The sequence below is a fragment of the Cordyceps javanica genome, chromosome 2, assembly GCF_051103115.1.
Source record: "Cordyceps javanica chromosome 2, complete sequence".
Classification (NCBI taxonomy): domain Eukaryota; kingdom Fungi; phylum Ascomycota; class Sordariomycetes; order Hypocreales; family Cordycipitaceae; genus Cordyceps; species Cordyceps javanica.
The window spans coordinates 5225451-5251779 of record NC_139296.1 but is presented as its reverse complement, the minus strand read 5'-3'; the positions used below and the strand labels follow the sequence as shown (position 1 = coordinate 5251779).

Genomic DNA, 26329 nt, shown 5'->3' with positions numbered 1-26329 from the left:
TCAAAGGGCCAAGATGTTTCATCCGTGATACGCCAAGTGCTGGCAGTGCTTCAAAAGATGACGCCATGTGCACAGCTCCGAGGTCACATTATAGGACATGGAAGCATTTGGAATGCTGATTTGACATGCAGCGTTCAACTTTAATCACGCAGTTGTTGGCCTCTTAGCTTTTGCTACCTATATGTGGTACGATACTCGTTCATTTGCAAGTATCTGGCTGCGAGTTGTCTAAGCTTTCCAGAAACCCCTTCGTTGCCAACTTGGTCACAACGCTGCGGGGATAATCAGCATCGAACTAGTTGTCAAACTCTATCGTAGTGCAATAACCAACACCCGCACTATGCTACCCTACCCATCGTACGATGAGCAGAAATAGGGTATACATGAACTTGCGATATAGATTCGGTTCGCTCTGTTGGCCCGTTGGTGGGTGATGCCGCATTTGTTGTCTGTGCACGACAACCTTGGAATTTAGGCTCTAGTAACTGGGACGTGGTAGGACCTCATTCAGGTGACAGGTCACTTGGTCGGTTATTTCTGCTAGCCTGAAGTATTCTTCTCGATTACAGTTGTGCTGCTTCTAAAGTGTGAGTGGTTTGCGGCCGTCGCCAGTAGACTGGAATGCAAGAACGTCAGGCCTCGTTCTCGTTGAGATCTTCACGAAGACTGCCACAAGTGTGATTCATCATGGGGATTCCAGCCTCATCCGTGCTGGATCTGCCAAACTCTACATTTCATAGTCTCAAAAGCCTTTGAAGCGCCGTGTAGACCCAGCAGCGTCCGGAGTACCACGAATTCCGGCCGGGTTCAATTGCGCCCCACCCCGGTGTCGTTTCGGCCGGAAGTAGGATTAGAGTTCACGGCAGACATGCAAAAGAACTAGATTTGTACATGGGACAGCTGCCGCATTCCAGCTTTCAACACAGGAAGCAGGTAGAAGCAGTGGCGAATCGGCCCAATCGGGACGACTCTTATGGCAGGCGAGCGGGTCGACGTATCGCATCGGCTGTTGAACTACTTGGCACTCGCAGCGAAAAGTACATTGAAGGCGGCAGATCAGACAGATTGAACAGGGTATACTATGGTCTGAATACCCTTTCGATATGGAAAAGGGCTGTGGCAGTAATGAGGGCTCTGGAATGTAAAATGTAGCCTTTGCCACAAGTCCAGCGGAAGCCGCTCTGCGCTTGCATCTACCGTAATGGCATGGAGTGAGTAAACAACGAGGCGGCCAAGGAGCCGGATCGTCGGTGAGTATTCTTCAGCAACATTCCAAGTGTGGTCAATATACTTTCAAGTGCAAGAAAGCGTTTGCCGAGAGTATAACCCATTGATGAATGACGAAGTCTGCAGCCTTAAAACTAAACGCCGCTGATTTCTCAGTGTCAGACGAATATGGCCTTTGAGCCGTGATAACGATGAGTGAATTGTGTTCTCATGACCTAGTCTCACTGACAGTACCTGTTCTAAGCATGAGGGAATTTCTCAAGCATTCGATCAATCTCCGTAACTTTGGTAGTAAATAGGCCGTCGAGGAATACTCGGTGTTTCGGGACAAGTATCTCGAGTTAGAAGCTCTTCGCCTGACATTCTGGCGATTGGCTAGTAGGCAGCACTTTGCCACGACTCTGTATATAAAGCTTTAAAGCTTTACAATAAGTTGATACTATCCAAGGTAGTTCGAATGAGGACACTGTGACTCAATGTGCTTCTGATTTTAACAAAAGACGAAAGCACCATCTGTACTTGGGGACCTCGGATAGACCTGCCAGAGTGAGATGCAGATAGCATGGCACCGTGTGAAGCCACATGTAGCTGGGTTATTTAACGCCAGATTCGGGGCATTTGAACGGCTTTGTCTTGAATGCTATGTAGTCTCGAGATAGGTTGAAGAGGGCTGCTATCCTTGATCAGCTATACTCGGCTCTTGGTAACTATTTTGACGTGCAAGGACCATATCTGTTCAATACTATAGTTTCAGAAAACAGCATACTGTTTTCATCACTCTGCTGGCCACGGCTCGATCGTGAGCTTCTCCCATATCGATTTCCATCTCTTCGCCTTCTTGTCGTAGTTTTCCTTTTGCCCCAGAACGGTATTCGGCCTTGCAACCATGTTGAAGTAGTCGGATAACCCCCTCGGGGCATACACAGACCACGAGGCGTTGACGTCTTCACCTGTCCGTATTCCAATCATGGCACTTGTCGAGATCCAAGAGTCGATGCCCGCCTCGACGCTCTTGTGCGGCGAGCACTTGACCCCGTACTTGTTCTCGTACCAGAGGTGGACGCGTGCCTGGTTTCGGATCTCGACTTCGACACCTGGCATGTCCGCAAACAGCTCCCTGGCCTTTTGTATATACCCGTCTTCGGCGTCCCAGGAGAGGTCGGCGTCGTCGTGGTACACGACGTCGTAGTCTGAGATGCCAGTGTCCGGCGCCATGCCCGACATGTGGTTCCACACTGTTTGGGAGACGGACCCGGCAGCGACATACCAGTTTGGCATGCCCAGGGTCGCGACGCGCTGGAGGACCGTGACGAGCGTCTTGTTTGTGGAGAGGATGGCGCGCAGCTGCGCGAGCTGTTGGTCGAGAGGGAGTTGGGCTGGGTTTGGGTGGATGCTTGTCGCCATTTTGCATGTATAAGCGCGTCGAGAGTTGGGAAATGGCTCCAATAGATGAAAATTAACAAGGTGGAAGTGAAAGTTGCCTGTTGAACTCGAAGCCTCGTTTGATTGCGGGGTATTGGCAGGCAGCAGGCATGGTCATCATCAGAAGGGCAAGATATGCGGTAGAAGAAAAGGTCCAAACAGATACCGGATTTTCCAGTCAATTTCATGACAGTAGCAAAAGAAATTGTCAAAAGTCTCCCAGCCCATATCATCTCTAACATATTTTGTGAACGAGGAGCACAATGCTCAGCAGCCAAATCAGTCGTTACAGTTTTTCCGATCCCATGAGCACGACTCTTCATTGGCAAAGGCACAAACAAAACACCTCAGCCTCCAAGAATCACAGTTACCTTGGGGGGCATTGGTATTCTTCCGAGGTCTTTGGTTGTGAGACTTTGAAGGAAGTGAGCCTTGGCTCCGACGTCATTCAAGAACGCAGCTGCGACGAGAGCTTTATTAGTCGTTCGGCCGGAGACGGGTTGGATAATAATTTGGTTGGGAACTGGTTTTCTAATGGCCGCAGTTGTATCGTGTAGCTTTATATTCCCGTTGGCCGCGTCCCATGCTTCTCTTCCGACGAGGATACGCGGGTGCTGTTCTAGGAATGCGTTTGTTCATTCGCCGTTGCTTGCCATATGTGCAAAAGCTGTGCCGGATTCCTCGAAATGTTCGAATAAGGTATCTTGTAGTTGGTGATATCCCTTGATAGCAAAGGTGGTGGAGAAAATCAGGGCCTTTCGGCGGACGTGAGAAGTGAGGTAGCGTCGCAAGTCGTGACGTGCCACGAACACATGTGTAGACGCGTCAGAACTTGACAGTTGATTATAGCGGCTGAAATATATTGATGAATCGAATTACTTGTTATATTGAAATATCTCGCAAGTAACCATGCGTGTGTCGTAAACACGGCACGTTCTGCCTCGTGGGGTCACACACATTTGAGCAGCATCTTTGCATGTCCAAAGCTAGAATGCAAATTCATTAGGCAATAGGCATTGTCTAGCCTCTAATCACATCGTTGGAAACTATCACCAAGGTTACGCCTCAGCACACTCCTCATGGCGCTTGGCATACCACATCTTTCGTCACCCAGTCCATCCATTCACAACAGAAACCAGCCATCTACACTCGAAAAAGAGTCTGTCGCAGCGCCCCGAGCTCCACACTTTGGGCCGAGTCACCATGTTGATCCAGATGGAATATGAACTCGTCTGCTGCCACTCTTCCGTAGGTGAGCTGGTCTACGGCACCCCACGCTCCAGCAATTGGATCAAAGATGCGCGGCGGTGGCGGCGACGCGCCTTGAGTGTATCCTGAAGCCCGCGTTGCGAAGATAAGCCGGTACGCTGTTCTTGTGGCCTCGTGTTCAGCTATGGATGGATACAGCTTGAAGGAGGTGATTCCACCGCTGCCAGTTGAGTCGGCATACGCCTGGGCTGTGGCCATGATGTCCTTGCCACGGCTAGTCCATTTCGTGACGACGATACCCGGTCCATCTTCCTCCTCAGTGCCATTGCTATAGCCGCCGGCTGCAATAATGAGCGACGAGTTGGTCTCGGCGTTGCTGTATGTGCCACAGTACTTCCTGCAGGCTTGCATGCGGCTCACATCGTCAAGGATGGGGAGGAGCCCCTGCACAGCCGTCTCTGCACCTGCTGTTAACATGGCTGATGAGTCTGTGCCGGCCGCTAGTACAGAGATGACGACCCCGGAATCCGGAGCGAGAACCAGCAGCGCATTGTACAGCCCATCGCTACCGGATTTGGTGTAGAGGTCCGTTGTGTACCCCGACGTGACGCGGCTACTTGTTCGCCAAATCTCCCACGGGGCGCCGACGGAGAAGAAGAGCGAGGAAGTGTGCGCGCTCGGCTTCATCCACCGCCGCGTTTCCACCGCCGTGAGTTGCCGGTGGGCCAAGATGGATCGGCCGAATTCGGCGAGATCCCGAGAAGAGGAGAAGAAACCAGCTGTGCTGTGATACGTGGGCAGTCAAATACAAATATCAGTCCGGAGATACAGGGTGAAAGTGTACAGTAAAGGTTTCCGTTTGTGCTTACGCTGTCTCGTTGCCGATGGAACGGAACCATCCCGAGTCACCGGCCGGGATGACGCCGACACTATGCTGTTGAGGGCGGACTGTGGCGGATCGGCCAAGACCTAGAGGTCTGAACACTGATTCAGTAATCACGTCCTGAAATGGCTTTTTCGCAAAGGATTCGAGGATATAAGCGAGAATGCGAAAGGCGGCGTTTGAATACACTGGCGTCGTGCATGGCAAAACGACTGGATGGCGAGCGAGAAAGCCTTCAAAAAATTCTATGCGGGAGACGGTTAGCGAAGCACATCCAATTTGAGAGCTCCATTCTAGCTTCTTGCCTTTGCGGGAGCAGGAAGGCTGGTCCTCGTTTCCCTGGCAAGTTGGGATATCATGAGGTGGCAGCACTGGTAACCCGGCGGCCTCCGCTGGAAAGGGTTGCGCCGCAAGATCCGCGTTATTGTCTGCAGTGTTCCTGGTATTAGACGCCGAAAACAGCAAAGATTTCGTATTGATTACGTACAGTCTCGAGCAAGGCCCGCCAGCTGAGACGCCAGAGCACCAACAGTCACCTCCCGCCAACGCACGGCGTCCACGGCGGACGCATCATCCGCCGCCGCCGCCGCTGCCTCGAGTTCCGGGACAAAATCAGTCACCGGCTTGTCCAGTATGCCGCCCCCGTGGTTCACGAGCAGACCATACACAGTAAACAGCTTCGATATGCTGCCAATCCGATACATGCTGTCCGCGTCAATCTTGGCGACGCTGCCTGCCGACAGGTTGAGCGCGGTCGGCGTGTGGTGAAAGTCCAAAAGGGGCTTCTCGTCATGGACAGAGACGATCCTAACGGACACGGCAGTCTCGTTACCGATACTCTGGTTGAACTGCGTCCTGCCATCAGCTAGCACGGCGTTGAGGACGCTGGTGATGTCATGTACGGCGCTCTGGATGCTTGGCTCGCGGAGGAGGGTGTTGGGCTGCTCAAAGGCGTTGCCGAGAAGGAACTGTTGGGCTGCCAGCGCTTTCTGAGCGAGAAAGCAGACGAAGAGGATCTGTTTCATTGTAATATTATCGAAAGGTGTTGTTGATTGAGCTTTTTTCCGCGTTGGATGACAACAAAACTTCATAGTACCTACGAGGCTATTTATACACAACCAAGCGACTCAAATTGACACGCGCCCCCCTTCTTGCAATAAGTATAGAACAGCGGCCCTCTCGCGCCTCTCGCTCCTACCTCTGTCTCGTTCCGTTTGGTATTAACCAATTCCACAATGAAGCCGCACGGGATATGCACGGAGGAACGCGGGAAGTATAGCGGGGATAACGCGGGGCAAAGACGGCAATAAAGCGGCGAGAGCTTCGTACACGCATCCAAATCCAACACAGGAATAATATGCAGGGCCGTGTGATAACCTGATAATACGTTTGTCAGTTTACCTCTACCGCAGGATTGCAACAGGGGTAGCGCCAATACTGATGGCCCTCTGTCCAAGGCTGGGTCGAGTCAACAGGGCCGGCGGTCTACAAGTATCTTCCTGATGATATATATAGTCGGGTGTAGCTGAAAATAGTTGACCTTAGTACTACTCCGAGCTCAAAGACCACGAAGATGCCGTCATGAGGCCAGAAGAGCGGGCGCACGCGGAGGACGGCTTTGGAGGCTGCCCGCCCAAGATTTGCGCACGGCGGTCGAGTGGTTCCGTCTCTGAGCGGGCATCGCGGTGCAGCCAGCTCCGTGGCGCACTGCACGGGCGGGCGACTGGCGCTGCCCATCTTGCTACTATGTGTTGGGCACAACTGCAGGTGGCTGAAACGATGCTCAACTAGAGACGAGCTTTGACTACCATCCCGAAGTGGTCAAAGGTCGACGTGGCGTCGTTTCCAGGTAGTCGGCGCACTTGCGCTGTATAGTGGGAAGGATGAATACTCATTAATGGATGTGACGAGAATTGATAATATACAGTTTCATGTTGTATGCTGCTGTTGCGCTCTACAGCTTGGACGAAAGCGGCTTTCGCTCGCCGCTTCCCTTGATAATCTCGTCATCCTTGTAGTCAACGTTGAAGACGACATCGTTGAGCGGGTTCAATCTGTGAGCCCGATTAAAGAGATCCTCGTACACGTTGCCGTCATAGCGCCCAAGTGCACTTGGATGAAACTGGTTAGCCAACAAAAGTTTTGCAAGAAGGGACATTATCATTTTTCGGGCCGTACCTGTCCAGGAGATAGTCGGGAATCTTCCAGGCATCGACGAGCTTGACGGCGTGCGGTCGGATACGTGCAAGCAGCGCTTGTATCCTATCGGGCAGGGCGTCAAGATCCCTTGCTGATGCTGCGCCGCATCGGAGGACTGCACCCCAAGTCAGCAGGTGTGTGTGTGAGTTTTTCCATCGTTCTCGCCAAACCCAACCCAACTCACACTCGTAACTTTCGGCCTGGATGGCGGTGTACGCGAACAGCCTGTAGAGGTCAAACACGACCTCCCGTGTCTCGGGCGGGAGATCGGTTGAAGAACTGAGTGTTGTGAAGAATGAGGAGACCATGATGGATTGTGAGTGCGCTGCTTCCATGTTAGCGCCTGAGGGAAGGTCGGGTGTGCCTTAGCAGGGTATTCATACCGTGGCTGAGCTTGTGAAACTGGATCAGCAGGTCATTGTGTCTTTTCTTCTCAACCACTCGAGCTCGGTAGGCATCGTATGTCTACACACGTCAGCAATCATGATCGTCAGACTGTCCGTAGTGGGGCTTACCATGGAAGCTGCGCGCCATTTAAAGCTTTCTTGGATATCAGAGTCATTGTTGAGAATATCAAATGTCCTGCTCTGGTCTTTTTGGTTCAGGAACGTCTTCAGCTGCGCATCTGTCTGGTCTTTGGGCGGCTCTCCCTGCGTCTTGACAGCAGCAGTCATCCTCTTGATCAGGAAAGACGACGTCTGCTGCGTGATCATCCAGTTGTCGCCCTCGAGGATGGGTTTCGCCTGGTAATCCTTCTGCATCTCCACAAGGCCGCTGCCGCTGCCGTAGCCGTGTCCGCCCATGGCTCTCCGGCACGTCTCGATGCCCGCGTTCGTAATCTCGGTGCTCATACTCTTGAGACCGGACGAGTTGCTGTGCATGACGGCAAGGCCGTCGAGGTTGCCCCTTTCCACCTCGCTGCGAGTCTTGGCGTAGTCCTGGCGCATGACCTTGCCGGTATACTGCAGAGCAAAAGCGGCGGCCAGCAGCGGGAACAGGCGGTATTGGACTGTCGGATAATCCAGAACTTGCAGCTCGTCGCTGCTCGGGTCCTGGGTGTCCTTGTCCTTGAACTGCTGGCGAACCGCGGTATAACGTATGGCAATGGTGACGGCGCGTGCCAGATGGGTGCCGGCCTCTTCAACAAGGATGGTCCTGATGGAGGTCATTGTTCCATAGGCCAGCGCGGCGTTTGGAGATTTGGAAAAGACACCCGTCTCTGGGTCTAGCTGAACATAGCGAGAGAGCAGTGCCGAGTGTGGAATTCTACACGTCCATGTAAGTGGTGTGATGCCTCATCTTGGGGAGGCCATCTCTTACCTGAACTGATTGAAGAGCATGTAACCATTATCCATAGAGGCGAAGCCAATCTTGACGCCAATGTCACCAATGACAATGCCCTTGAGGGGCAGATGCGTCTTGGAGTCTCTAATCTGGGCGATGAACGCCTGCGGCCCGTGCGAGATGTACTGGCCCTGCCGCTCCGGATCGGGCACCATCAGCTGCGCCATGAGGATGGCATGGTTCGCCGTCCGCCCCAGGGAGCCGTTCCACCACTTGGCCGCCGTCAGCGTCGGGCTGTGCACCACAAACTCCTTGGCCGCCGGGTCCCAGCGGGCCTCGAGCTCGACGCCGCGCACGTTGCTGCCGTGGCCGAGCTCCGTCTGCGCGTAGGTGCCGGTGATGTCCCAGGCGTCGACGCGGGGCATCCAGCGCGCGCGCTGCGCGTCGTCGGCCTGCTCCTCGACCGTGGTCCGGAACATGCCGACGTGCAGGCGGTAGGGGCTCTGCTCGCCCAGCAGGTACGCCGCCATGTGGTAGTCGTCCGCGTCCCAGCCGTGGCGCGCCTGCAGGCGCCGCATCAGCTTGCCGCGGGCGAGCCCCAGCCGGACGCGCTCCGCCCGGGACAGCTGCTGCTGGCGCGACTTGTCCAGCAGCGGCTCCCGTTCCATGGCGGCGAGCACGCGCGCCTGCCGCTCGAGGAAGCCGGTGCCGGCAAAGATGTGCTCGCCCAGCGCGTCGACGGCCACGGGAGACTGGCGGCGCTCCTTGTCCAGGAGCGACGGGCCGCTTGGCTCCTTGGGTTTGAGGTTATCCGGAAAGGACATGGCTGTTTATTTTTTTTTATTTTTTTTTAGCAGCAAGATCAGTCACCCTCTGGTTGTCAACAGAAACTTTTGGGAGACACTGAAAAGCGACTGTTTGAGGAAAGTAAGGATGGTAACTAATGATGTTTATAGGAGATGGCATGTGTATTGCGCGGAGCGAAACGGCGACTCGTCCGTTGTCTGGCGCCGTGAGTCGGCATCTACATCACTGGCGGGACGGCAGGCGACGCTTTGCCGAGGCACGGAGTGGGCGAGCTAGCAACCCCGCGGAGACGCCAACATGGTTGCAATAATGGGTTTATACTCGAAACTAGCGACTTGAATTTTTTGGGGAAAAAAAAATAATAAAGGAAGAAATGCGCAGTATGTATCAAGGCTTTTTACCTTGCAGTCAAATTTCATGTGGTCGCCGGTAGTATTAGAGTCTTTTCTGGTTATAATTTATCTGCGCAAGGTGCATGCTTTACAGCCCAGACGATAAAATCCGGCTGCCAAAGTAGTAGTCTCAGTCAATCACAATCACCCAGGGTCAACCTTGGAGAAATGAGGTGATTCTACACAAATGTCAAGCAGCATGGGTGCCTTGTCTGAGCCCCGGCTCAGGTGTGACTCTGCTACAAGAGAAAAACCCTTGATGAACCATGATGCATGCCTTTTCAAGGTTAATGGATCAGCCAAGTAACTCTAAGCGTTATACAATGGCGGGGTCAAGATTGGCTGCGAAAACTGTAGGTCTCGTCACACGGACAGCATGTCGAGGCAACCCGGAGAGTCTTACAAGGATATGTACTGTACTCAGTAGCTTGGTGCTCAAGGATCAGCTAAATGCAGTAGTAATCACAGTTTGGAGACGAACTGTAGAATCATGCAAAGTATGCAGATCAACATACAAGCATCGCGAGCCACTGAGGTACATTGCTGCCATCTCCTTGCAATGTTCGCGTGAGACGACACGCTTCTCTGCCAATAAAGGCCACTCGCGACATACTTTCCCACACCAAATAGAACCTAGAAAATTCAGTAGAATTTTTCATCCAAAATGTTGATTGGCCACTATTGGTGGACTTGGCGACCTAACCATGTCAAAATGATTCGACTTTAATGCCATCCTAATAAAAAAAAAAAACTACACCAGATTCCAGAAACTGCGCACTTGCCAGAATCATCAGTCTATCGATTCAAAAGGACTCTCAGAATGGCTTCAACCCGACCGCACCGCTCCAATTGCCCCAACGGAAGACAATGCCACAGCACGCGCGTACACACCCCTCCCGGCCCCTGACCGTTTGCCCTGTCTTTCCATACAGTTTGGCCCACGCAGCGGCGTCATGTACGTGCAAAACGCCCGAGGAATCAATCTTTAGCGGCACCGGCAGGACAAAGCCTGGTGGTGATATCCCCACGGACAAGTAATGAGTGAAGTCTGAGGGGTGGATGCGGTTCGTAGTGGCGTTCATGTGCGCACTTGCAAAGGGGCATGGCAAAAGTCTCAATACTTTTTGTAAGCTTCCGAGTGTGTAGTTGGTGAAGAGGAGCAGCATCCAACACTTTGTAATGACAGCAGGCAGACGCAGCTCATGTAGCCCCCCCCCCCCCTCGAGATCTAACTAATGACCCCCCTTGCTATAGATGCAGGGCAGGGCGGCTGGACCCAATGCCGTTCTTCGTAGCCTGTATCTATAGCAAGGGGGGTCATTAGTTTAGATCTTGAGGAATAACAAGGCAAGATCTATATCGTGGTATAACAGGTAGAGGAACCATGGAAAAATACTCTTCCCCCACATGTTGACTGCAGTGTGCTTCAGTTACTCATGTGCTTCTAGGTAAAAAAAAACAAATTGCGCAACGAATCAGGTTCCTAATCCTGTGGCCATCGACCTGATTTTCCGACCAACGCATTTTCGAATCGAGTCGCATTACCTCTACCAGCCATGAATTTGGGCAAGTCAAACAACCAACATAAAACGCTGCAGTCCTTGTACTTGGTTGTGCAGGCTTTATGCAGGGTAGGCGATGTGGTGACTGATCGTTGGTGAACAACCTAGACCTGCGCAAGCCACAGCGCCTGATGTGTTCGTGTGAGTGTAATGGAAGCATCAAACGCCTTCAAGGCAATGTCTTGTTCAAAGACATATGCAAGGGAGCCAAGCCGTCTGCCCTTACTGGTGAGGGCTGGCCGCGCGCCAGCTCCGTCATCCGCTCTTCTGCTCTCACCACCAACCCTTGCAGACTTGAATTAAATCATGGCACGCTGCGCAACCCTTTCCATCAAGCCACAAACAAAGGTTTTTTTTTTCTTTCAAAAAAAGCGACGGTTGAGATTGCTACCCCACTCCCTCCATCCAAATCTCACCTCACCTCAGCAATTCTCACCTCGTTGCCCCTTTCAGCTATTCACACATACGCGCACATGCACTGCTGGCCGCTTTATTCACCACAAAAAAAATAACCAAAGAACGGGCCCTGGGCGTGCTGGTACATCAGGGCATGACTTTCATCTTCATATCGAAGACACGACAGTACATATCTATTACGCCACAATGTTGCATGCACTACTCGATTAGGAAACAATCTAAAAACAAGGCTCCCGGAGGATGCTCCGAGCGGAGATCCGGGGGCACCTGTCTCATAGCTGGGCATCCCGGCTATCGCATGATGGAAAGTGATTCGAATAGATGCATGTTGTAGAAAACCCGTTGGCCGGTGCGGGGCCAACTATGTAACATTAGACACCATGATATATGATATGTACTTTTTGTGTGGCCCATCTCTATTGACAGCATGACCACCCGGAGAAAGCGAGACAGTAGGAAAAGGACCGAAACAAAACGCCATGCAGAATGGTCTATATGCGGACCTCCAGAAAAGAAAAAAAAAAAGCATGCCCAGGTTGTTGTCAACCGTGGGATGATGTAAAAAACGTCAAAGCTCGAGATGAGCGAGAAAAGAGAAAAGAGCAAAGGCCGTGCGTCGTTTCATGCAGGTGCTGTGTTTAAGACATCAAGAGGCGAAAGACGGCGAAAAAGGTGATGATGCTGAGGCCGAGCCAGATGAAACAGCGGACCAGAACATTATACGTTTGCGCCCAGTTGCGAGCTTTTGAGCGGGCGACAAAGTTGACGTTATCGTTGACGTTGGGGAAAGCCGACTCCTTGGGCACCGGGACGTCCAAAAAGTTGCACAGCGGCTCCCACCCGTCCGTCACACGGAACTCGAGCAGCTTCTCCTTGGGGACGAGGCTACGGACCTCGGCGTAGTGGCGCTCGAAAATCTCTTTACCGCGGTTGGGAAAGTCGCCCTCAAAGAAGGTATCGAAGAACTTCTTGAGCATGGGGTAGTACTGGCCGGCCGCCCAGTCAAAGTACGAGAGCCAGCGCAGGTGACGGTCGGTGACGCGCCAGTATACCGTCTTCATAGTCGAGGCATGCCACGAGTGCACGTCGCGGTTGGTAAGGACAACCTTGGCCTCGGGGTAGGCCTCAATCAGCTCCTTAGCAAAGGCAATGCTGGGCCAGTCACAGACAGCCTGACAGTGACCGAGAAGCTGGTCCCATTCGGCGCGGGTAAATTTGGGACCCTTGCCGTCGTATTTGGCCGTCAAGGCGTCCATCCACATGAGGGCGTCGGTAGGATTCTCGATGGAGCAATTCATCATGTGGTAAGTGTCCACGTAGCCGAGTCGCTTCATGGCGGCACGCATTGCTGTATTTATTAGCTAAACGGCCCCGATCAAGCAATGTACATTCTCAATTACTTACACGCAGTTCCGGTCCGGCCAAGTCCAAGGATGAGAACTCTCATGGGAACGATACGCCGGCAGTTTCGGCGGTTGATGTCAGTATCATTGGTGAAGATGTCGGTCGACGGCCTAGGTTTGTACTGGGCAGAATAGGACATGTTGACTGTGATGACGGCGAGCCGCACGGATGATGATGATGGGAGATTCGGTGTCGCGTGCCGCAGGTTAAGAGTAAGGATCCCCGCCTGGAATTGGAATTTCAAACGATGCAGAAAACAGCAACGCCAGTAGCGCACAACGGTGAATATGCAGAACCAAAGTATATCGGTGCGAGTCAAGTGTGAACGGGATAGACCGGATGGTTTCTGAGACAACAACGGTCAAGACACAGGGTCGATTGCGAAGAGCAAAAAAAGGCAAAGACAGAAAGGTTCAGTGGGTGGGAAACATTGGTCGAGCAAAAGTAATGCCAACGTGCTAGTAGAGGGAGCAATGAGGAAGGGGGCCCGTGGATAATAAAGCTTTATTAGAGCGTGGCTGCTGGTCACAAAACGGTGGGCAACCCGCGCAGTGACAAGATCCGCAAGAGCCAAGACCGAGTAGACTGTGCCTACTCCGACCTTGGCCCATGAGATGGCCCGGAGGCGCGACAGGGGCCAGGACTCGAGGATAGCCAGCATGCGAGAGCGGGAGCATTGTACAGTGCCAAAAACTATGGAGTCTGTTGCGACTTGATGCTACCAGTAATCCGAGAACCACAGCTGACCCACTGGAACCATGGCGTTTTATTTGGATTTTGGCGTGGAGTGGTTTTTGGTGATGGTGTAGTGGATCTGAGTGAGCTTGAACCGATACGGAGCCAGAGGCATGGAGCCAAGTTGGGGGACAAGGTGAGCAAGCAATGAGCCAAACTAGTCGTAAGCTAGGAGGGCGAGCCGGAGGAGGGAGGGCGAGCAACGGGCCTGAGAGGAGTTGGTGCGTCGAAAGCACAAATGATTAAGCCTCTATGCCTTTTCGGTCTTCTTTTTTTCTTCTTTTGCGTCATGGTCATGCTACACGGCAGGTGTGACGGAGACACACACACATATATGCGAGGTCGCATACAAGGTCGACGGCTGTGCGCGACAGAGTAACCCAAGACGGTCATGGTCCACGGCAAGCCCGTCAGGCAGCGGTATGCGAGGTGTGTTTTGCGTATTTTGCGATGTGTCATGGGATAACACACAGTGGTTCGACCGGCCCCAAGCATCCGGAGGACCCAGGACCTGCCAACGCGAAGGATTCGTCGGTGAACCGGCTCATGCTTTTCTTTCCCTCCTCGGGCAGCGGAACCTGCATCGAAGGCGTCGATGATTGCAGTCGTGGAAGCTGGCGGCTGGTTTGATAATAAGCTGGTTAGCGTGGGCGCTCACAATCCGGGTTGTCCACGGACCAGTGGCCTAGCATACAACGGGGGTGTAGGCGGGAGCGCCGCGGATCTGCACGCGAGGCCAAGCCCGACGCCCATGGGTTCAGCGAGTGGAACTGGTAGGCGGGTTGGCGGGCTGGGTTGTTGGAGGCGGACCCTCGCAACGGCATATAGATTGTTTGGAGATGAAGATGTAAGTACTCAGTAGGCGCAGAGAATGCTGTGGAGATGTCTTGAACTGGGTGATGATGTGTACGATGCAGGTCGAGGTACCTACTTGGACGGGCGTTGGCCGTTTGCCGTTTGCCGTTGGCCGTTGGCAGCTGACGGTTAGTAGCCTGAGGTATCATTTTAAGAAATCATTTCGAGGTATGATTCTGCAAGACACGACCATTGCCGGTTTCATTCATGTGCCTTTTTCCGGTACGCAGAGTCATGACCAGCCATTGTGAGCTATATCAGGTACCTACAATGAGTGTACAGCGGCCCATTCACATACCCAAACCCCAAGGCTCAGAGTGTCCAACACCGGTATAGGTAGCTTCTGTTATAGGCCTCGTCCTGCCTCTTACTGACTCTTACCTAATAAGCGGCTGACACCTTTCGTACCCTGCAAGTACCATCTCAACAATACCTGTGCTCTCAGTAAGTAGGTAGGCGCCTATACCTGCCTATTGCCACTACCTGGGTAGGTACCCAAGGTAAGTTAGGTAAGTACCTACCCGTCACCTACCTATCTAGGGTACCCAGACAATGCGCCCACAACACCACAACACCACAATGCCGTCTCTTGATCCATCTCCACCACCACCACCATACTCGAACAAAGGACATCACATATCACATGTTGCCCAAAGGCCATCTCCCCATCAAGCCACCAGCTCGTGGTACACCTTCCCCGTCGGCTCCGACCGATTCAAGCCATATTGCCCACACCCCTGGCTAGTATTACTATCTTTTGCACCATCACGTCTGGCTTGCAACAAGGCGCCCCTGTCGCCGATGTACAAACTTTGATTGACATCACCTTGCAGGCAGCCATCCTAACAAGGATCAAGTCGTTACCCAGTTTCGCTTATCCCACGTGGATTGCAGCAATGAGCAACAAAACACAGAGAAGAATTTCTACCAGTACACCTCTACTGCCCAACTTGCCGTCGCAGCCTTCAAAGTTCAGCACGGAATTCTCCGGACGGGCCCCTCCAACCACTTGGCGCCGGCCCGGTATGAATAAACTTTTATCATACATCTCCGTTTATTACGAAAGCCTCGGCCCTTGCAGACCATCTATGATTGTCCCTACAAGGGTTTGGACTTACACCAACGGCAATCAATGATACTGCCCGGAATTGTTGTCCGCGGTCCGTCATTCACCATACGCCATCCGTCTTGATCTCTCAAGACCGTCGGCCGCCTATGCCCGCACACACCTTTCATCTCGAGTACTACGGAGTACCTGATACTGAGTGAGTAGTTCACAGGACTGTGGCGCCAAAACAGTGGCTCTTACCCAGTGCCCCAAGGTCCCACCAAGATGCACTGTAACATGCTGCCTGTCACCGTTGGGAATACCCAAACTCTAATTTTGACTCGCATGCATGGGCCAGTACTTGCATACGACGGGGTGCAAAGAGCTTTTCTTAAAGATTCTATTTCAGGAAAAGCTCTTCTTGAAAACCCCATTCCCGCGCGTGTTGACAGCACGTTGTCAACCTGGATTCTCTGCTACGATTCGGTTCTTGACAACCTTGGCCGGCTAGGTATGTTTCCTAATGGGTCCCCAAGTTGGCCGAAAGCTAGCGTGAACTGTACCTCGACAACCATCACAAAACCATTTGCAAAACCGCCACATTATCGCTGGCGTATCGAACCGGGTCTCTGCCATTCTAGGCAACGAAATCCTCAATCCCGCCGCAATCTTGCAACTAAAATTGGACCTGCCTACTTGTTGATAACCTTGCGGCCTGCCCACCCCCGCGCAGCAGGCCACTGGGTCGGGCATGCTGGCAATCTAGGTTCGCCATAACCTTGGCCGCTTCTGCGCATAACAAGTGCATACTCTGGAAAATATTCGGATTGATTTAGATTGACAAAGACTCAATACTAAACACGACTGTGCATCGGCCGTCGGTGGAGCAGGGGTCCAGCATTCTCACCACGCCTGACTAGCTGTATTACATCAGCCCGGCCCGGTGAGCGTGTCCTGCCCTACCGCGCGTCGCCTTGCGGAAAGTCAAGGTGCTTACCCTCCGGGAACACGCAATTGCCTGCGCCTGCCCTACGAGGAGTAATATTGGCACAGCTCTGTCTAACGGTCTCGGTGACTTGTCATCCCTGCCCAAGACCATGTCTCGTGCCGCTTGATCCGACCTGCACCGCCTTGGTGCACCTACCTATATGTAACTAATGGCTACTTAGTTACTGTATGCAAGTATGATGATGAGCGGCACCGTTTTAGAAATTGTGGCGGCCTTTCTTACTCTGAGCCGACAAGACCTCCATTTTTGGAACGATGCTCCCCGCACGAATTGCTCGTCGACGAACAGAAGGACGCGGGCCCGTCGGCTCGGCCACAGCCCTGTAGCGTGTCGACGTTGCATTACAGCCAGACTACCCCAGACTCTAAACATGCAACAAGAAGCAAGAGATCAGACAAGCTGAGACTCTCCTGATACCAGCTGCAGATCCGCATAGTCAACAAAGCGCACCGACATATGGGGCGGTCGGTTTGAGCAAGGCCGCGGGTACGCGACGGTAACGAGTCTGCGCGCACAGTGCCTTGGCTGACGATCAGAGCCCAGTGAAAAGTAATGCAGGATGCGCTTGCACAAGCTAACTCTGCAGGAAGTTTACCCCTGTTTACCGAATGAACGACACATCATCAGCACCGCCGTCGCACAGGCACTCGAAAAAAAGAACGCACAGTGACGTCTATCGGCGCAATTACCCTTGTGGCATTTATCACCTATGCAACAACCGCTTTCGCTCTCATTGTCCTACTGCAACGAGGACACGTCGCGACTGTAGCCAGTGACCCGTTCAGCTTTGCGCCATTGACGGCATGACTTTACAGCGCTTCTGTGTAAGATTACTGCGACTTCAACTTGGTGCAGAACCTCAGCCGCACCCTATCTATCGTCGGGTGCAAAACAATTCGGTGTTAGTGACAGGTGATTGTGGTAGCCACACCCCACTTGCAAATACACCTGAGAGACAAGCTTCAAACAACCAGTTGAACCTTGCTCGCTGGCTTTGACTGCGATGGCTCCTTTATCAACTTCAGTCGAGCTGGGAGGTTGCGGAAGAACTTGAACCGTAACTAACTACCACCATATGATACTACAACCATGGCGGACACATCTCCGGTGTATTACTGCGTGCAACGCCACATCGTACTAGCGGGCTCGGGTGGGCTCTATCTAAGGCCGACACAGGGCTTCCGATTCATGCGCCCAATCGCAGGGTCTCGTAGCCGGGCATGGAGAAGCACTGCGTATTCTCACGAATACAAAGATTGATACCCTGATTGCCTGGAAGGCAAATTCGCCGACTTTGCCCGTTCAACGTCAGCAACGGTGCTGACGGAATCGTTGGCTTGGATGCTCGCCCAGCTGAGAGCCAGTTGGTAGTTAGGAGATGCCAACTTGGGTTATTGGAGCGCCACTCGCCCTTTTGGTTCATGCACCTGTAGTAATAGACAACTCAGCAGGACCAACGTGAAGAAAGCCACCGAACGGACCATACGCCACTTCGAGTTGAAAATTTTCTAGAAACGAGCATTGACTTGAACAACGGGCGGCGTGGTTCAACAAATTTGGTGACCGATTAAGAGCAAGGATACAGACACCTGCCAACCACAGTCAAACCTCCCGCTCTGATCAGCACATTCTGCTTGAAACCCGTGTCTGGTCTCCGGTTTTTCTTCTCCGCTGACTCGGTAGGACTATTTTGTTTTCGACAGGGCCGAGGGCTCGAAAGAACCGCCCTTGCCTCCGACACATCTGGGCCGTTGCTTGTTGCCGGGCCTTCATGATTTGCGCTGGCATGCCTACTCGATGAGGAAGCATGCGCCGCGCTATTGTTACATGCGGATGCGGGCTTGCAAGTCTGGTTTCCACGTCACGCAGTACCTTGTTATCTTCGCCCTCTCCGTGGCGCCAACACTAAATTCAATGTTTCCTACGTGCCCTTGATGGGCAGAGGTGTACAGTACGAGCGGACACTATGAGGGGGCCGCTACATGAGACATGTTTTGAGCGAATTTGGAAAAATAGCCACACCGGAGTTCGCCAGTGTTTGGCGGCCAAATCGAGACGCTTAACTGTAGTGGCGCAGCATTCGCACCACTGGACCTTGACTCGCCACCCAAGGTCGTTGGCAGTCATTGGAGAGCGAGCAAGCTGAGAAGAAGGGCCGTGCGATCTAGCGCCTTCTCTTTCTGGTCCATCGTTTCCTGACCTTCGTCCGTTTTCAAGGTAACCTTGAAAAAAAACCAATAGCCCGCTAACGATGTCAGCTCTCTATTTGGAGTCAGTATTATGCTTTGATTCGCCGAAAGGACAGCAGCAGTTTACTCCCGTATACTGCTCCTCTTCACGCCCTTTTCGAATTTTTGTGAGGCTGCGGCATACCTGCGTCTCTCATTTGCGAGAACCGCCGCGAAGACCGGCTTCTTCAGTTTGACCACTCCTCTCCTCTTGGCGCGCCGGCACCATTCAACAACCCGGCGTCTTGGTACGCCCAAGTGCATGGAGACACAGGGAAACCTGGCCACCTGCCAGCCTGGCTCGGCATAGCGTGTCAAGGTGGGTGGGTGATCCTTGCCAAGGATGGGACCACTGGGTCGGAGCTTGTTCTGTCGACATTGGGAGACGCATCCAGCTGGTGCCACCTTTGTCTGTCAACGAATCTGGCGCGGCGTCTTGGCTTCCAGAAGCGGCCGGCCCAAGAGTTCATTCGGAAACCCTGCTGAGCACCAGAGGACGTGACCCCACAGAGGCAGTGTGTTTAAGATTCCGACGACCAATGCTTATTTCCAAGCCGCGGCCCAAGGTTTGAAAGTCTCTCGTCAGCAAAAAACAATGTAGAGAGGGAGAGGGTAACTAACTCACCCACGTCACCGTAACTAGAACTGGACAGTGACGTCTTGCCGTTGCATCAGTACGATCCGTTATCCACACTTGTTGGCGTTGCGGTTGACTGTTCTCCGAAACGCCATCGGACTCGATTCATAGTTTCTTTTTCTGAGTTTCATCCTACTTCTGGTCTGTCAGACATTGCATGATCCGAACACGTCCAGACGATCCACGCCTGCTCGAGGCACGGCACAGCGCCGCACTAGCAACTGGAGCTTGTAAACTCTCCAATCGGCCTTGCTTCTTAGCAGTTTCGCAATCTTTTGGACATCATGTCACCAAGCACGGCCTGGCAAGATGTTGAAAAGGAACCGTCGCAGTCAAAGCCAGGCCCGGTGTCGTGGCTTTCGCTGCCGCGCAAGGACCAACTCCTCATCTTGTTTCTCTGCCGGCTCGTAGATTTTCTGCAGGTCGCCTCAATGCAGGCTTATGTCTTTTACCAGCTCAAGTATATGGACGAGTCGCTGTCCGACGCCAGTGTGTCCAGGCAGGCCGGCCTGTTGCAAGCATGCTTCACGGGTGCCCAGGTCATGACGGCCATGCTTTGGGGCAAAGCCGCCGACGCGCACTGTTGCGGTCGCAAATTGGTCGTTGCTGTCGGCTTGGCTGGCACGGCAGTTAGCTGTCTGGGTTACGGATTCGCGACAACCTTTTTTTGGGCGGCATTTTGGAGGGCTGTTGGTGGTGCTGTCAATGGCACTGTGGGAGTCATGTACGATCTTGGATGGCGTTGACTGTTACTAAACGTGCTAACGAACGTTTGCAGTCGCACAATGATTTCCGAAATGATAAAGGAAAAGAAGTATCAATCGCGAGCCTTTCTTATTCTACCCATGAGCTTCAACATTGCTGGGATCTTGGGACCGTGTAAGTATGCTGCGTAGCCTCTTTCACGTATTGTGGTTAACATTCAACCTAGTCTTTGGTGGCATGCTCGCCTCGGCCAGTACAACCTTGCCAGGCATCTTTGCTCCTGGAGCAGTGTTCGGATTTGAGTGGATTCAGAAGTATCCGTTTGCGCTGCCCAGTCTCATGAACGTGCTTTCACTTTCCATCGTAACTGTCACTGTCATGCTCTTTCTTGAGGAGGTAAGGCCTGATCCGATTGCCTAGACTTTGCATTGGGGTTACTCTGACAACCACCAGACGTCGTCTTCTCGACGAGATATCCACGATCCGGCCCTCGCTCTTGGCCAACGCATCAAACAAAGCCTCTTTGGCGTCAAAGCCAATGCTGGCTACTCACGACTTACGGCCAGCGAGTCGTGCGCTCTTGATGACATGGCCGACGGACAAGCTATTACAACACAGCCTGCGCCATGCCGGCGGTCGACACGCCGTCTCCCCTTCTCCCGCATATGGACCTCAAATGTCATATTCACACTCATCACTACCGCCTTCTACGACTTCCATCTCGGCGCTTTTGGCAACATTTGGTCCTTGTTCTTGTCCACGCCACGCTACACTACAGATCACTCTGCACCTGTATCCTCGGCTGAGAAGCGCAGTCTCCCGCTCCTATTCACTGGCGGCCTGGGCATGCCCGCATCAACAGTCGGGATCGCAACCTCATTTCTCGGCATGATTGGTATGGGCCTGCAGCTAACGCTCTACCCGCCTGTGCAGGCGCGACTTGGCACTACGCGCTCGTTTCGCTGGTTTCTATTCCTGTTCCCTGTGTGCTATTTCATCGTGCCTTATCTCGCGATCTTGCCCTCGTCGGGCACCGCGTCAGATGAGGCCTCGGGGCCGCTCGTCTGGCTGGGCATCTTGTTCGTCTTGTTCCTCGCGGTGACGGCGCGGACTTTTACGCTTCCTGCGAGCATCATCCTGCTCAACAACTGCAGCCCGCACCCGAGCGTTCTCGGCACGATCCACGGACTCGGCCAGAGCGTGTCGGCGGGCTTCCGCACCGTCGGGCCCGTCGTTGGCGGCTGGTGGTACGGCTACGGTCTAGACATTGGCATGGTCGCTTGGGGCTGGTGGAGCGTCGCCATCGTGTCGGCGGTGGGATGCCTCACGGCTCTGGGCGTGTACGAGGGTAGCGGGCACGAGGTACGCCTTGAAGGGGAAGACGAGGAGGACGAACAATAAACCACAAAAATTATAGATTTTGTTGTGGAAGACTGTACATTAATAGAATCACGCCTACGGACACGAATAGAAAACTTGGAAACTTTTTATTGAAGCAAAGAAAGTGCATCCGTCGAGTTGAAAAACGCTAAATATACCTCAACGCCTGGTGTCATACAGTCTGATTGTTCCGTGCTCATTAGAGCAAAACAATTTTGAGCATTCCTTCCTCCCTCACTTGTATAGATCATGGTCCACCTCGGCGCTCTTGGTCGCGCACGGGTTCGTCACGCGGATGCCGCTTTCCAGCCTGTCGAGCGTCATGGCGTAGCCCTTGTGGTCGCACCAGGTGCGGACCATCTTGACGGCGTTTTTGATCTCGCGCCCGTTGAGCTGCCAGAGGCTGATCTCGTCAATATCGGCGTCGCTGAGCGTCGGCGGCGCACCGCCCTGCGCGCCTCGCCGCACCTCCTCTTCCTCCTCCCCCACCTCCTCCTCCTCCTTCACCCCCGCGTCGTCATCCTCGTCCTCGGCCGCCGTCCATGCCACTGCTTTACCCTTGCCTGCCGCGCGGGCCGGAACGGGCGGCGCGAGGGTCTGGGGCGCGAGGCGCGAGAGGAAGTTGTGCCAGACCTTCTTGCGGGCGTCGCGCGCGAGCGAGGCGAAGAGCAGGTGGAGGCTGACGCGGCTGCGAAAGGCCGGGTCGATGGTCTGGTAGAGGTTGGTGGTGAGGAAGAGGATGCCGCGAAAGTACTCGAGTTCGCGGAGGAAGATGCTGACGAGCTCGTTGCGGTGGATGTTGTTGGGATCGCGCTCGGCCATGAAGACGTCGGCCTCGTCGAGAAGCACGACGGCGTTCCACTCGGCGGCCATGGTCAGGCAGCGCTTGAGGCGCGTGCCGAGCTCGCCGGCGTGCGTGCCCAGGTCCTCGGCCTGGAGGTACACGAGCGGGCGGTGCGTGCGGTCCGCCACGGCCTCGGCCATGAGCGTCTTGCCGGTGCCGGGCGGACCGGAGAGCAGGATCACGAGACCCTGGCCCTTGCCCACGATGACGTCCTCGATGGGCGCCAGCGTGCGCTTCGGCGTGCTATCAGAAGGGTCCTCGTTGGCGGTCGAGCTCGAGTCACTCGCGGTCATGCCAGGGGCCGGGAGTAGCGCTGGTTTCTTGACCGTGGGTGCGGCGTTGTTGGCGAAGCTGTGGTGCTGCACAAAGGACAGGATGAGGTCCTTTTGTTGCTCGTCGTAGACAAGATGCGAGTAGGCCGTGTCGTTCCAGATGAGCGGCTCAATGTCCTCAATGTAGAACTCGACCCAGAGCTTCGTCTTGAGGGCGTAGCCGCCGACGAGACCGTAGAGAAACGGCAGGTCATCCTTGCGGCGTAGCATCATCTCCTTGTTGCGTTGTGACTGGGACTCGGTGATTTGCTTCCGAATTGTGCGCTTCTCGGGCTGGTTCTCATCGCTGTCGCTGTCGTAGGACGTGTCGGAGTCTCCGTCTGAGAACGGGTTGACCGACTCAGCATCGGACTCGTCGTCAGATTCGTCCCACGCACCGATGCCCCAGTCATCAAGATCATCTTCATCTTCGTTTCGGCGCTTTGAGGACTTGCGTTTGCTTGTGTTGCGGTGCAGGTCATCGTCTTGGTATTTTTGATAGCCAGAGACGTCAACGAGGATACGGCCTTCGACGTTGTGCTTGTTCACCGACTTGCTGTCTTGCCAGTAGAGGGCGACATTGTTGTAGCAGCGGTACTGTAGGCCTTGCAGATCGAGCATCATCTTTCCACGGGTTTGGAGACGGTCGTACACGCCGGGGATGTCCGAGTGATATTCGATAGGGTAATGGCGCAGCTGTTTAATTGGCTTGTTGCCGGAGAAGCTGTTGAGGCGCAGCATCTTGGTTGCCCAGACAAAGGAATCCCCGTTGAAGCGAAGAACCTTGACGCCAATCTGGAGAAACGAACCCCCGCACGAGGTGGTGACGTAGTCGGCCTTGGTGACTTTACACAAGAATTCAGACTCGAGGTCAGTGCTGTAGACGGTGGTTCCACGAGGGAAGAGAGTCCAGATGGTAGCAAAGGAAATGAGCCCAGAGCTGCCGAGATTATCCAGCTTTGTGTGCATTTCTTTGAGAACTGACTCTGTGGCATCGACAAAGAGCTTGAGATATGGAGCCAAGATGTCATCCTTGGCGAGGCCGTGGTAAAGCTGCTGAATCTCGTCCTGACAAAAGAAGAGAACGTGGAATGGCGCTTTGAACGTCGCGGTCTCAGTCTCGCTAATATGGTAGTCCTGCTTCTTGAGAATCGGAGCGAGTGCGGCGACGACGGCAAGGTTCTGCACCTGGATACTGTGGTATTTGAGAGGCAGGCGACCTGAGATGCACTGCTTCTCGTGGTCCTTGACTTTGAAGACCTTGATGGCGACACGGCCATGCTCACGAGCGGTCGCCTTGGAGATCTGCTTGGGCGGATAGTCTACCCAATTATAATTCCACGTGGACGAGTCTGGGCCTTCGTACATGATCTTGCTGACGGGATCGCCACCAACCTCTTCTTCTTCAGTAGTGTCGTCTTCGGCGTCTTGGTCGGCGTTGCCAAACAGCTTGCAGCGCCACTTCCAAACAAACTCGGAAACGGCACCATCTTTTGAGAAGGCCTTTCTGAATTTTGAGAAACGGCCTTCCTCGACACCAGAGTTGCTGGACGCGACGCTCGGCGCTCTCCTGCGAGCTCGTTGCGGGGGGCGGCGGGCCATGGTGCGCAGCAGCTATTGTACAAGCCGTGATTCAATCGCAAGCAGACAAGGCCAAGGCAAATTCTTCGAGCCAAAAACAAGAATCAATGGAAGCCGGGACTGTGCAGTATGGAAAATGCGCGGGGAGCAGAGCAGGCGGCATATACTAATATGCCGGCTCAGCTTTTAGGCAGCACCAAACGCCAGCCACCCCCTCCATGTGCGCCTTTCTCGCTGCCCGTTTGCGAACAGCACATCTGTGGCGGATAAGTCTGCCTGAGGAGATGCCTGCTTCACAGCGGCGGAGTCACAGCGTCACGCCGGATGATTCGATGCAAGCCTCGTTAAAACCTGCAGCGACAGCGCCCAGTTGCAGGCAGATCGGCCACGGTGACTCAGCTGAAGGGAGCCCGCCGCCGCCGCCGCCTTTCTGCCTAGATTTTGGTGGAGTTTTCCATCGAAGCGCAACTCGAAAAAAGGCGGACAAGGACGTCGTAAATTGAATCGGCTGCACAGAGGTATCCGATCGACCATCTCTGACGGCTGCTGGCAAAGGTGTTTGTCGCCTCGTCATTGTTTGGCGGACGTTTGTCTCACGATGTTGGCCAGCCGTCCGCATCGGGCCGTCACGCCTCCGAACGGGACTGACTAAGCGTCATGTTTTGTATGTAATTCTGCTTCATTGTGCATTGCTTTGACTTCTTTGTTCTTTTCATCTTGTCTTGCCGTCCCTTTCTTGGTTGCCTAGGTACTGTAGCAGGTAGTACGCTGCTTACGTTCGCAATCAGCCATCAGCCAGCTAGCGAAATGCCATCACAAGCGGGTATGACCTGTCTAGGGACTGTTCTTGATATCAGAGACTCAGGCATATACAAACATCTTTCTGGGCTTTTGACTTTGTGAAATAAGTTCTCAAGAGCGTAACTACCTTTTACTCCCTACATTACCTCACTATGCAGTCTGACTGTAACTTCTAAGCCTAGCCTCGTAGCTGCTAGCCTTCAATGCTGACAGCTAGGAATACTCTGCCCGACTTCGCTCCAGCACACAGCCATGAGTCACTAGTCAATCCATAAAGTCGAATTATTTAAGGAAAACAACACGGGCTGGGAAAAATACAGCGGCAGAAAAGCATCTCTTTCTTGCAATCATAACCATCTCTACACCATGGCGGTTTCTACCCCACCGGAACCAAAGCCCGTGCTGGGTGGCCGGTACAGAGTCCCCCCCGAGCAGCTGAGCGACGGTGATGTGACACTTCGGCGATGGCATACAAAGGACGCCGGTGACCTATTAGCGGCCGCTCTGCCATCACTCCCCGAGCTCAAGGCCTGGATGCCCTGGGCTGCCAACGGCTACACGCTTGAGGATGCGGAGACTTTTCTCAGCCTCACGACCGCTGAATGGGGCGAGGGGAAAGTCTACAACTACGCCCTGATTGTCGACGAGAAGATTGTTGGCTCATTCGGGCTCATGAATCCGGCCAAAGGCAGTGCCGGTATGGGCATGGGATACTGGCTCGCAACGCCGATGACGGGTCGTGGTCTGGCCACAAAAGCCGCTGGGCTGCTTACCACAGCGGCCTTTGACTGCGGCGCGGAGCTTGTCCAGGTCTGGCACGCAGTGGCCAACGTGAAAAGTCGAGCTGTTCCCGAGAGGCTGGGGTATCAATATTTGGGCCAATATGAAGATCTGCAAATTGCTGAGCGTGGCGCAATGGGCCTCTGGCAAAAAGACGCGAAGCCGACGTAGCAATCAAATACGGTCCGACATTCGTTCTTGAGGTAACTAATATGACAGCCAGAGGCATTCGATACATACAAAAAGATCTTCAAGCGGTTGAAGAGCGGATTAGGATATTGAGTAGCAGGAACACTGTACACGCTCACCGAAGATAATAGAAAGCAACACTGATCTCTGAAGCTACCTCTTGCTGCTCATGATGCTAGTTCTCTTTAGGCCCGATCATCGCCACATGTGGTGGTGATTGGAGGGTGCAGAGTGCAGACTACTTAGTTGCTGGCGTAACGAGCCTAAAGTGCACTCGAAATTGTAAATATGCATACCCCTGCAGGTCCTGGATTCTGCTGATAGCTGCAACACTGGCTTACCGCAATCACACAGGCAGCGCGAGGCCATCTATACGAGTGCCAGATTCAGTCAACACTTGAGCGCTGATTCAGATACTTG

The 26329-nt window shown here is 53.6% G+C and overlaps 7 protein-coding genes across 7 annotated transcripts; 2 read left to right on the top strand and 5 right to left on the bottom strand.

The window, feature by feature from the left end:
- Positions 1-2001: 2001 nt before the first annotated feature.
- V2A60_004074 (nucleotidyltransferase family protein) lies at positions 2002-2631 on the bottom strand (the record flags this gene model as incomplete). The annotated part of the gene is made up of 1 exon (XM_083255398.1): positions 2002-2631. The coding sequence occupies one exon, from the start codon at positions 2629-2631 to the stop codon at positions 2002-2004; it is 630 nt and encodes a 209-aa protein (XP_083111524.1).
- A 1161-nt stretch (positions 2632-3792) lies between these two features.
- Positions 3793-5766, bottom strand: V2A60_004073 (serine hydrolase domain-containing protein; the record flags this gene model as incomplete). The annotated part of the gene is made up of 3 exons (XM_083255397.1): positions 3793-4642; positions 4728-5169; positions 5229-5766. 3 exons carry the CDS (start codon positions 5764-5766, stop codon positions 3793-3795), a joined length of 1830 nt encoding a protein of 609 aa, XP_083111523.1.
- Positions 5767-6695: 929 nt separating this feature from the next.
- V2A60_004072 (acyl-CoA dehydrogenase/oxidase) lies at positions 6696-9048 on the bottom strand (the record flags this gene model as incomplete). The annotated part of the gene is made up of 6 exons (XM_083255396.1): positions 6696-6852; positions 6920-7055; positions 7125-7265; positions 7324-7405; positions 7456-8206; positions 8261-9048. The coding sequence occupies 6 exons, from the start codon at positions 9046-9048 to the stop codon at positions 6696-6698; spliced, it is 2055 nt and encodes a 684-aa protein (XP_083111522.1).
- Positions 9049-12040: 2992 nt separating this feature from the next.
- On the bottom strand, positions 12041-12945 carry V2A60_004071 (P-loop containing nucleoside triphosphate hydrolase protein; the record flags this gene model as incomplete). The annotated part of the gene is made up of 2 exons (XM_083255395.1): positions 12041-12750; positions 12807-12945. The coding sequence occupies 2 exons, from the start codon at positions 12943-12945 to the stop codon at positions 12041-12043; spliced, it is 849 nt and encodes a 282-aa protein (XP_083111521.1).
- Positions 12946-19602: 6657 nt separating this feature from the next.
- Positions 19603-21424, top strand: V2A60_004070 (uncharacterized protein; the record flags this gene model as incomplete). The annotated part of the gene is made up of 4 exons (XM_083255394.1): positions 19603-20042; positions 20097-20197; positions 20250-20419; positions 20477-21424. 4 exons carry the CDS (start codon positions 19603-19605, stop codon positions 21422-21424), a joined length of 1659 nt encoding a protein of 552 aa, XP_083111520.1.
- Positions 21425-21637: 213 nt separating this feature from the next.
- Positions 21638-24160, bottom strand: V2A60_004069 (ATP-binding protein; the record flags this gene model as incomplete). Its single annotated transcript, XM_083255393.1, has 1 exon — positions 21638-24160. The coding sequence occupies one exon, from the start codon at positions 24158-24160 to the stop codon at positions 21638-21640; it is 2523 nt and encodes an 840-aa protein (XP_083111519.1).
- A 1146-nt stretch (positions 24161-25306) lies between these two features.
- V2A60_004068 (GNAT family N-acetyltransferase) lies at positions 25307-25891 on the top strand (the record flags this gene model as incomplete). The annotated part of the gene is made up of 1 exon (XM_083255392.1): positions 25307-25891. One exon carries the CDS (start codon positions 25307-25309, stop codon positions 25889-25891), a length of 585 nt encoding a protein of 194 aa, XP_083111518.1.
- Positions 25892-26329: the final 438 nt, after the last annotated feature.